At 39.7% G+C, this 12,128-nt stretch overlaps 1 protein-coding gene across 1 annotated transcript in view; it reads left to right on the forward strand.

Moving 5' to 3' along the window:
• Positions 1–3,579, forward strand: part of bicd1a (bicaudal D homolog 1a) — a gene marked incomplete at both ends in the record, with an annotated part of 80,460 nt that extends 76,881 nt beyond the window's left edge. Inside the window, one exon of the mRNA XM_080438004.1 lies at positions 3,508–3,579. Within this exon, the coding sequence (XP_080294130.1) occupies positions 3,508–3,579 (72 nt within the window). The remainder of the gene's footprint in view (positions 1–3,507) is intronic.
• Between the last annotated feature and the right edge of the window lie 8,549 nt (positions 3,580–12,128).

Raw genomic sequence — 12,128 nt, forward strand, 5'->3', positions numbered from 1 at the left:
TTTATTAAGAACAAATGAATGTATGCCGTTATATTTTCCTCATACAAGTATCTGATATGTAAAGTTTAATAGTGCACGATTTAGTATCACTCAGTGATGCAATGTTTTGGAGCAAAAAGCATTTGACAGGTGGAGCAGCTAAAATGTGTCTCTATATCAGCGTTAGTCCTAAGAGTTCATTTAACTCTGCAAGGTTAAGGGTCCATTTGGTTCCACTTGTACACTCTCAGAGTTAAATGAACACTGAGGATTTGACAGTGTAAGTACATGGAAACCAGTACGACTCTCTCTCTCTGTGCCTCTCTCACTCTGGGTGTGTCTCAATCTTTGTGTTTTCCTTCTTATCTTGTCTCCTTTCCTTCATCTATAGGTTTCATAGCAAAAACAAATATGTATATTACATGTTCTGTAAAGGGAAGGAGAAAAGGACAGAAGGAACCTACAAAAAAAAACTAGGCCCAGCATCCACCACAATCCACAGCAGATTTCTCCTTACAACAGTGCCTTTATTATTCACCACCAGATGGCAGTATCTACCAAAATATATGCATGCTAGGTACATACTCCTGCCATTGCCCTTGATCAAGGTACTGGCATTGCTGGAGTTGTCTACCAGAGGGCGCTACACTGGGGCTGCTCAGTAGTTAGGATGAGTCAAATGCAGAGTAGAAATATTAAAAGTATAACTTATAACTTATCTGATTACCACTCCCTGACACTTTCCTGTCAAATGCTTTCTACCCCCTACTCTAGCCAATCATATAGCTCATAACTGAAACAGATATATGGCAATGATGAATACAAACGAACAAACAAACAAAAAACATTACATGGTAATGTCAAAAGTGTACTTATTGACGGTCTTATGGAAACACAATAAAGGTGCAGTAAGTTGTGTTTTTTTTTTTTTTTTAAGTGTTAAATAGCTCTATATTCTGATAGTAATCATTGCTTTAGAGAAGCTGTGTTCCTTGGGGCCGACTGTATCTCCTGTCACACTGTACCTTTGGACCACAAAGTCACATACAAATGCATCACATTACAACAGTTTAATAAATGTAACTACACTGCAATATCAGTTGTCTTTTGCTGGCAGTGTGTATAGCCAGATGTAAGCCAATCATCTACAATTCAGCCTTTTTTCAGCCTTTTTTTCCACATGCATGCACAGCATTGCTATTGTATTTACAGTCCAATAAATTGTCTTTTGTTCAAATGGCAGTGTAGCCATGATTGGCCCCTGGGCCGGAAGAGTGTTGTTTCAGTAACAGGGGTCTCCCCGTCTCTCAAGCTCTTTAGTAAACAGAAAATACATTTTCAGGTGAAATTGGAAGTGATAAAGAATTGAGCAGACATACTTGAAACTGGAACTCTTTCTATAAAACCAGAGCTGATAAATGGGTACTCTGGATGAAATTGGCAACACACCTGTAAATCTATTTTCTGTTTATTAAAAGAGATGGAGAGACAGGGAGAACCCTGTTAGTGAATAAACACTCTATATAGCAATGATTACTATTAGAATATAGAGCTTTAACATTTTACCCTTTTGTTTTAACCAAACAGTTTAACTTACAGCACCTTTTAAAGTCAACACTGTGGAGCTGTTGGAAACAGCATTTACAGTGGTGTGACTGTAGATGCAGAATGTATCCCTTTCTGTGGCTTCTTTCTCCTTTTTATGCAGCACAAACAAATACAGTATTCAATGTGTAACTGTCTCTATGTCTCTGTGTCTCCTCATGTTTCCCCGTGTTCGTTTGTATGACAACACACGCAACAACTGTCCTCCCGCACAGAGGGTGGGTCTTGTCAGAAGAGACTGGTTCATAATAATCACACATGTGCATGCTCATTGCTCAAGAGGACCATTCATACTCTCTGACTTTATTATTCTTATTCTCTTCATCTCTCTTCGTTTCTTTAAGGTTCACTTGTTCTCCTTTTGTCTCATTCTTACAGAGGACACATTCATTCGCGTACATTATACAAACTACCGGTATAATGTTCTTCTCTGTCTTTGGGAATGCATGGAGACTTTCACATTCCTTCCAACATGCTGAAGCTTAAGCTATTCTCCATCGCGTGAAGGTATCACGTACCCAAAAGACCAGAGCTATAAGCTAACAGCGTGTTGCGGTCGTTAGCTTGTAGATCTGTTCTTTTTGGTACGTGATAAAGTACGGACGGTCGTACTACGATGTTTAAATCAGACTTAAAATCAGGCTTTAATTTATGCTCAAGTAAGCTGTACTCCCAAACGTCTTCATGCCCACCAAATAAATATACAGTATATTGTGCAGTGAAATAAGCAATACATTCTCATTACCTTGTCCAAAAAATCTATTTATTATTGTTCAATGCAGTATTCACCTTTTTAGTTTTCAAATATACAAATGATCAAATGAAACAGACAAGGCCTGTCAACATCACACATTTTGCTCTGTGATTTTTTAGATTAAGATTTTCTTTGTACAATAATTAATCACTTAATTAAGTTACAAAAAAATTACAAACAAATGTTTAACGTTAGATGCTTTACTTTACTTTTGTTTATTTACGAGACAGTGCACGTTAATGAACATTCAACATTCAATGTACAAGAAATGAATTAATTGAACATGATGACATGTAAACGGATTTAGCTAGAAGCTCATTTCCATCAAATTAAAACATTCAAAATAGTACTATATATATATAGTAAGTGTACACGTACAAGTGTGTGTTTCTATTTAAAGGAAATTAATCATACTGTAGCTTGCCTTAAAATGGTGTCAAACATAAACAATACTCACTGAAGAAGTTTGCATGTACTGTATGTTTCCTCTTCATTAAAATGTATGGGTTTATTATGGCTTTATTATGGTCATCCTGCGACCCACCTGGCCACCTGCTGTGACCCCCTCATGGGTCGTAACCCACGGTTTGCAAACCACTTAAAGGATACTATGTGTGTATTTCGTTTTTTGACATTTGGTTCCATTGCCGTAATCCATCTTTGTTAAAATAATATGTATACGGTACAGTAATAAAGATCAAATGATCAAAGATCAAGAACAAATATCACATACATTTTTGTTTCTAAAATAGCAGATCAATCAGTACAAGCACCACATCGCTGTGTGCTTGTAGATCTGCTATTTGATGATGGCTATACATATAAAGTATAAATCAGGCTTACATTTTTAAAGCGGTGCACTGCTTGTCTGTTTACCCATGATAAAACCTTGTTTAGTTTAGCTTTTTTACACAACCAAATTTTTCTAATGTTATTGATTATGTGGATGGGACCAAATTAAACTAAAACAGCAGCGGTATCGTTTAAGGAGAAGATAAAAAAAAACTCCCATTCAGACACATGCAGCAGTCATAAATAGTCTCTTGACAAGGTCTGGTCTGTCCTATCCTGTCATGTCATGTCATGTCCCTCTTGTTGTCCCTGTCCTGTTGTACTAACCCTGAGTGTCTCCACTCTGTATATCTGTCTAATTTATCAGTCTCTTGTAGATTGTCAGCAGCCTGCTGCCTCAATATCGCCACTCTCCACACCACTATGGAGGCATGGGACAGCCTCCCTAGCCCGCAGGTAACAAGCTCTAGAGCAGGTTGGTAGCAGTAGTACTGTAGGCTTCATCCATAATATACTCTGTCTCACCGAGCGTTTTTTTTTTTCACTTGAAATTAGTTATTTTCATCAAGCGACACGGTCGCTGTATAAGTTGAGTATAAGTTAGCCCTCACAGCCATCACATCCACCCCTATGTCATGAATTCTACCCATCTCTCTCTCTCTCTCTCTCTCTCTCTCTCTCTCTCCTCTCTCTCTCTACAGTACAACAGTATCTATCTCATATATTAGATCCATTCATGATCCCACTATACCACTGGTTTTCAACCCTTTTCATATCAAGGTCCATAGTTTTTTCGGCATTTGAGCCACAGACCACCATTTGATGAGATTTAGACTCGAGAATATTGTGTTGTCGTTAGATGAGATTCTTTTTCCACAATTCCATGCTGTATTGATGTTGGTGCCATAGGAGAGATAACAGGCAAACGTTGATCAAAATAGCAATTATTCTACATTCTCTAATTGTGTAGACTTCTTGTTAATGAAGTAATGCAGATGTTTAACAATAATTTAACTATAAGAACTATAGATCTATAAGGGTCCATTTGGTTACCAACTCTCCATAATTTAGCTGGGGACCACCTGGAACCTCCTCAAGGACCACTGGTGGTCCCCGGACCACTGGTTGAAAACCACTGCACTTAATACTGTACATGGAGTTCCACATGCAAAGCATTAGTGTCTGACTATAACACATTATTCACCCATTTCACCGTTAACAACTTAAGCCATATTCAAATATTTTCCAAAATAGCTGATCTACAAGCTGATGCAGCACATTGTCAACTTGCAGATTTGCCAAGTTGGGCCAGCAGACTCCTAAATAACAAGAAAGAATGACTGTGCAATAACTGTAGCACTTTGCACTTGCACTTTCACTGATATTCTGGCCCTGTTTTTATCATTTTTATTGAGTGTTTTTAGGTTTTAGGTTGTGTTGTTTTTATTTTAGTGGAGCTTCCCAGCTTAAGTTTTTTTTTACATGTACCTAACCAGTGCATCTAAGTGACAATAAAGTGAATCTGAATCTGATCTGATTTGCTAAAAAAAAAAAAAAAAAAGATACAGTAGGCATATATATATATATATATATATATATATATATATATATATATATATATTCATTTAATATTATTAGAATATTAGAAATCGTACAATTTGTTTATAATTTCTGAATGTTTTCGCCGAGAATGACAAGCCCAAAATACGAACAGAAGGGTTAATGTGGTTCATCATCATTATTGTATCACAGCCACTGTTGTTGTCCCTGTATTTCCATGTATTAGTTACTGTACTGTACATGAATGACATGGCTATGAGTCCACCATACTTGCCAGTGTTCTCTGCATGGCTGTAGTGACCTGTAAGCCTACTGTGGGAGAAACTAGTGAGCTGTAAGCCTACTGTAGTTTACTACTGTGGGAGAAACTAGTGAGCTGTAAGCCTACTGTAATATACTACTGTTATGTGGAAGAACTAGTGAGCTGTAAGCCTACTGTAGTTTACTACTGTGGTAGAACTAGTGAGCTGTAAGCCTACTGTAGTTAACTACTGTGGGAGAAACTAGTGAGCTGTAAGACTACTGTAATTTACTACTGTGGAAGAACTAGTGAGCTGTAAGCCTACCGTAGCCTGCCTGTGTACAAACTACAGGCAGGGTTTCAGCTGTATGTGGCTGCAGACCACAAAACCAACCTATAGGAAATAATTCAAACAACTCACCAGGTATATGTGCATGTTCGACTTCTTCTTTTGCATTCATACACAATGATATTTTACATAACGGTTTTGATTTATGCAGTAAAAACCTGTGTATCTAGATACACAAGTTTGTTGGTGGAGGTTACTAGGTACAGTAGCACAATCCACTGCTGTTGAAACATGATGCGTGGAATACATCACACACAAAAAGTCTTTAACATAAGGCTAATGACTTCATTTGACAACTTCAGTAACGAATGCACATCCTGGTAAAGTTCTCCTATTAAAAACCACAGTCACAAAGCACTTCCCATTGGATGCTTTCACTCTGCATACACAGTTTAACACCATTTACACACTGTTACACAAACACACTCACTTCTGTTTCTGCATCTAAACACACATGTTCAAAGTAAAATAGCTAAACATTCTGCAGAAATAGCCAATCTGCACGCATTGTGAGCTTACAGTATAGATTGACAATTTTCGTTGAAGCGATTTGATGTAGAGGGAAAGTATAGATCAATGATCTTGATCAATGAAGTATAGGGTTTAAATGTTTTAATTAACTCAATTTAATTACATTTTACTGTGTACTGTATATGAGGAAGATTAGGTTAAAACCTTCTCACTGCACTGTATTCGACAAACAAATCTAGCACAGTAGGGATAGTAGTCACCCCATGGAGACTTGAATTCATGGATTTTTTTTTTTGTCGCATTCTTAAACCAATAATTTGATGACCAGCGGACCGGTAGGCAGCGGTTCCTGTAGGAGATACAAAGGAGACTCTTTGTGTCTCCTACCGGAACCACTGCCAGTCATCAAATTATTGGCTTAGGAATGTGACAAAAACTAAAAAATATCCATGAATTCAAGTCTCCATGGGGTGACTAATCGATAGGAAAAAAAGTCATTTTGGGGTGAACTATCCCCTTTAAAATCCCCCAACCATAGTTTTAATGCAATCCTCCAGACCATGGCAAAAAGGTCAAACTGCTGAGCTGACAGATCTGAATGAACCTAACGTTGTTTTACCTCGTCCACTTTTCTCTCCTGCTATGTTCCGCTGTCTCCCCTTCATCCTGTCTCTCCTGAACTGTGGCGGTAAACAGTCTTTTTGACCTGGTCAACATGTTGTGTGTTCTGCTTGTCCGTTTTGTTTTGTTGTTTTGTTTGTTGACCACGACATGATTGTACCAACGTTTCTGGAGCCAGTGTCATGCCAAATTTGCGTCGTACGACAATGTCGCACGGCGGGAAATGGACGATCTAAAAGCTCATGAGCCTTAAGATCGTCTATTTTCTACACACGACACACTGTCGTACGACAAAATATAAATCATCTCTTATCATGTGCTCATCTGGTTTCTCCTCTCTCCCATCATGCATCTTGCAGTCCTAACATTGTGGCGGGCCGGCGGCGGGACGGTCAAACAGTCCTCTCCGGTAGCAGCAACCTCCTCTCCCCCTGCGATCCTCCCAACTGTCTGACCCAGCGACCCCACCAAACCCTCGGCCCCTAAACCTCGCCTCCGCCCCCTCTCCAGACCCTCCGGGACCTCCGACTGCTCCTGAAGAAGTCCCCTGGAACCAGCGACATCCTGTAAGTGGTGTCACTTCCGTTCGACGCCCTCAGCGACCTGCCCCGCCCCGGTGCCCTACTTGGCCTCTGTGAGCCCCCAAAGACGAAGGCCCGACCACTTTTCCCTTCGCTTTCTCTGCGTTGCAAGGGTCGCCCGAGCAGATGAAGGATGCTCCTCATTGGTTGGGGCTGAAATGACATCACATCCTGCCCCAGTGTGGTCAAACAGGAAATGGAGAGACAGAACTGTGGCAGCGAAACGCCAGAGTGGCGAAAACACTGGAATGTTGTTCCCCTATCTATTTGATTATTTATTTATTACCTATTTACTCAATTGATTGGTTATTTATTCTATTGATTTGTTTGAAATGTTTATCAGCTATTTATTATTGGACTTTATAGTGTGTGACACAATTTGACTGTTTGTTTGTCATTCCTGACATGTTTAATTGCTGTGGCCTGCAGTAATGATATGTATCTATATACAGTAGATAATTATTTACTCTTCCACACAGCAACAAAAAAAAAGACCCTTTCCTAACAGACGTCATAAAGTTCTCTGTGGTGAAGTGAAAAGGTTTCAAACTTAGCCTAACACAGGAAACATTGTATTATATAATACGGAACTGAAATGCTACCTTTACTCAATATTATAACCAAAAGAAAAAAAGAAAAACGTCCCACTTTTACATGTTAAAGCATATTGAATTTACATTTCAAGGAAACAGTGTTTGATGTGGTGATGGTGATGGCGGTTTCTTTACTGCACTATTTTCCTTTGAGCTTGTTTTATTTATTTTTTTATACTGAAGTCCTTTCTTTCCTTTTCTTTGCAAGACCTGCATAAAGACTATATTTTATACTATATTTTTCTTTTTCCAGCAGTTTGTGATGAGGTGGTTGTGTTGTGTTCAGTGAGGTGAACACTAGGGCAGTTGGCCTTTTGAATTGCACACGTTTACAGTACTTGACCTCCTTGCTTTTTAGTTCTAAGAAATAACTTTCAAGTTATTTTTGCCGTATCTTACGCCTGGTGCAAAATGGCAAAAAGTGCTGTCATTTCTAGTGTACAGCTGAAACATTTTCATGTCCAGTGCCCACGTACGTTGTGCAAGTAGAACATGTATTTTTGCCTGTTTGCCCATGGGGTGTTGGTCTTATAAGTCAGTAAGCGACCTTAGACCATGACCTCGTCTGAAGTCCAGCACAGTTTTAGGTGCAGTATTTCCCTGCTATTTAAGCAGCATATTATTCATATTAAGACGCGTATCTATGTGGGCAGACTGGGCACTTATGCGCCATGCGCTTTAGACCATCTTGTGCCATAGATCGTCTAAACAGGGCCCCAAATTGTGTTCTCATTCTCATTTGGGATCTTGCAATGTATTGGAAAAGCGTGTCTGAACCTTCTCCTACCAGAACAGTGTACGTGTGCAGTGACCATTTAGTCGTTATTCCAGTGAATGCATTTCAACATTCAGTTGCGGTATCCAAAGCTGTCATTTGTCAGCTTTATCTTTATCGTCTTTATTTATGTTTGTCCACAAGCTTCCTCCAAACAGTAAATATAGTACAAGCACAATGAAATGTAGGACTATGCATTGAAGCAATAACACTGGTCTTTGAATCATCTTGGTAAAAGTTATCTGAACTTTTCACCTCAAATATGACACTAACCAGCTGGCATCCGAGAAAGCTAAAGGAGTGGCCTGTAAATCGTTCTCAAATAACGGTTAATTCAGGAAGTTGTTAAGGCCCTCCTGTCGGTTTACATCGACATCTTACGCCAGTAAGTCACACAGAAAATAGCCGATCTATAAGCTCACAACGCATTGCGATGTGAAGCGCTGTGAGCTTGTAGATCGAGCTGTTGCGCGACACTGGCGCGCAACAGTCAGACTTTGAGTAATTAGTAACTTATGCAACCAAGATGACGCGTCTCTTTTGGAACAGTATCGATCAGAGAAAGGTGGGACAAAGTCTGACAGTATTGGGCATAAGCCTGGAATGTTTAACTTACATAATCAATTTTGCTTGATTGATATGTGTCTTCTTTCAATACTTGATGTCAGTATTTCTGTTGTTCACTGTCCTGAAAACACATTTGAGTACATTTTCCTGATGCTTTGAGACTAGTTTATTTTTTATTACGCTGTCATACATTCATTCACCAGTGTAAGGTGGATTATTATTTCCTTTCTAGGAGTGTTTTCTTATGAAGTGTGGAGTAGCCATGAAAGACAATCACCAAGTTGGACTGTATAGGACTGTAGCTGAGTGGGTAGAGAGGTCATCTGGTAACCAGAAGGTCACCGGTTTGTGCCCTCGGCTCACACATCGAAGGGACACACTTAACACCTAACAGCTCCCACCCGAGCACTCGTTTTAATCACTGATGGAAGCACGTTTGTTACATTATGATGTGTAATTTCTGTTGTGTGAACTCAGTTGATGGTTTTTCTCCTTGTCTATTTTTGACAGAATAGAATAGATCGTTCTTGTAATGTCCACATGCAGAGATACACGATCCAAAGGTGGGTTTTCAACCCAGGCTTATCAGCAACGCTTTTGTTTTGCCCAAAGCCAAAACGTAGTCTCCATAGCATGACGTGTTGCTCACCGACAAGAACCCGTCTTTAAGTGCTGTTAGCCTGAAGCTCAGCTCGTGTCGGCGAGCAACATCGTCGTGCGAGTATAAATTAAGCTTGCCTCCCTTTTATGTTGCACAATATGTCAGCGGAGGAGATGGTCGTTGGAGGCACTCATCAAACTAAAAGAAACCATGTGATTTCAACATGAAGATGCTGCAATACAGTACATTGGGTTTTACAGTTTCTACTCAGTTGAAAACAGTGTTCAGATTGTTTCAAAAGTGAATAAAACACATGTCTGTCCCGGGACTTCAGCTGTCTGTCTTTCCTCCCTTCAAAATGAACCAACTTTAAGGAACGATACAAAGGCCAGTTATGTAAAGACCTTTACACATAACATTCTAATGTGTCCAAGTTTATTTCCTGTCACAGTGTTTATTGGGGCTGCAACTATCGATTATTTCCTTAGCAATTATTCTATTGACTACTTTTGATTAATCTGAAAAATAAATTAATCTATATCAATAAATCCATCCCATTTGAATAAGGGATCTCATCACAGTCAGTCTGTTTACAATCAGTTAATAAGTCACTCAGTCAGTATACAATGACAGTGGATCATCACAATGTATGAAAGAACATCAATTCATCAAAATACACATCATTAAAAACAAAACAATTAACTCCTCAGTTCAGGCAGAAGATTGTGTAGTGCCCGAGTGGCTGGGTGCCTTTTTTAGATACAGTAAGTAGATAATCAACAATAATGGCTGTCTAACCACTGCTCTGTATCAGAAAGAAACTGACAGAAACACATTTGTTACTACTAGACTTCACCCCCCCCGTCCTTGAAAAGGTCTCTACCAATAAGTCACCAATAAGTCTGTTCCTCCACCGATGAGTAGGCTATATCAATAAACCTCAGAGATTAAACATTACTTGTGTCACCACTTATCCTGCCAACTCGCATAATATAGTCTATTTTCAAGAAACATTGGCACATCCTAAGTTCTGACCCTGAATTTGCACCACTTTGTAAAGACCCTGCCTCTTTTAAAAGAAAAGAGGGAATCTTTTGAATATTTGTACATTACTTGAATATTGTTCTTTTAAGTATAGTATCTGATGTTGATGCTCCAAAAATGTACTCAAGTGTGTGCTTACTGTGACTGTCCACCACTGCAAGTTTGAGATACCTGTCACAGTCTGTCACAGTAAAGGGTTCGGGCTGATTGAGAATCTCTTGAACATTCAGGTAAAACATAGGATCACACGTTTTGATCTCCTGTGAGTTTGGCCTTTATCCTGCTCCTGCAGAAACCATAGAAGAGTACATGAGATGAACCATGGATGCTCCTCTTCTTGACCACATCATCACAGAGTTTGATGCCCAATTTACTTCCCTATGAGTCATCTCCTCAACCATGCTTGGGCTAGTTCCATCTGTCTAGTGCCAGGAATGTGTAAGAGCAGACATCTACATTGGAAATGAATAAAAGTGATCTGCCATCCATCAGAGAGAGAGATGGCTGAACAGGAGCAGACGTCACAGGAAGAAAGAAAATCCTATGCTTTCTCAAGAAGCGTGATCAGGTGGGAATGTTCACAGGTTTCATTCTGAGCAATTTCTGTGACAATATTATACTGTGTGTGTGTGTGTGTGTGTGTGTGTGTGTGTGTGTGTGTGTGTGTGTGTGTGTGTGTGTGTGTGTGTGTGTGTGTGTGTGTGTGTGCGTGTGTGTTTGTGTGTGTGTGTGTGTGTGTGTGTGTGTGTGTGTGTGTGTGTGTGCGGTGGGGGGGGGTGGGTGTCCAACAGAAGACAGTGAAGTGAACATTTTTGGACTTGTACGACCTTTTTAAGAAAAAGAAAAGGACCATTACTGTATCAAACGTAATCAACAAACTTTACTATAAAAACTGGTCAAACATTGGCCAACTTGTCAAATAATATAAAGAAAGAGGCAAAAATTGTGAAAATAGCAGATCTACAAGCTCACAACGCCTCACTCTGCAGGCGTTGTGAGCTTGTAGATCTGCTATTTTCCACAATATTTTTCTGTGGAACCGAAAATGTAATGCCTCAACTCCTACATTCCAAGTGCTTATCAGGGTGGTGGGGGGGGGTCCCCAGTTCAATTATGATTATTTGGGGGGGTCGCATCGCGGCCTGAAAAGCTATCCTAAAGTAGCAAACGCGAAGGAAAATAAAAGCCTGGAGATCGAGGCTATAGCCCCAAAGCAGTGGTTTTCAACCAGTGGTCCGGGGACCACCAGTGGTCCTTGGAGGGGTAGGGGGTCCCCAGCTAAATTAGTTTAACATAGCATCAATCATTTTAACCACCTAGCTTTGGCTATTCAAAAATAGCAGATATGCAAGCTCATAGCGAGTGCCGCGCTATGAGCTTGTAGATCTGCTATTTTTGAAAAACCTTGAAAAAGTGTGCATATCTTATCTTATATATTTTTTCAAAGCGAAAATTAACTGATATCTTTGCTTCTGGCGGTCCCTGGCACAAAACATTTTCAAATGGTGGTCCGCGGCCAAATGTATATCAATTTAGGGGTCCTTGTTGGCATGGAAAGGTTGAAAACCACTGGCATAGATAGACAGTCTGCTTAT

This window comes from Gymnoscopelus braueri, assembly GCF_963280865.1.
Source record: "Gymnoscopelus braueri genome assembly, chromosome: 9".
NCBI classification, from domain to species: Eukaryota; Metazoa; Chordata; class Actinopteri; order Myctophiformes; family Myctophidae; genus Gymnoscopelus; species Gymnoscopelus braueri.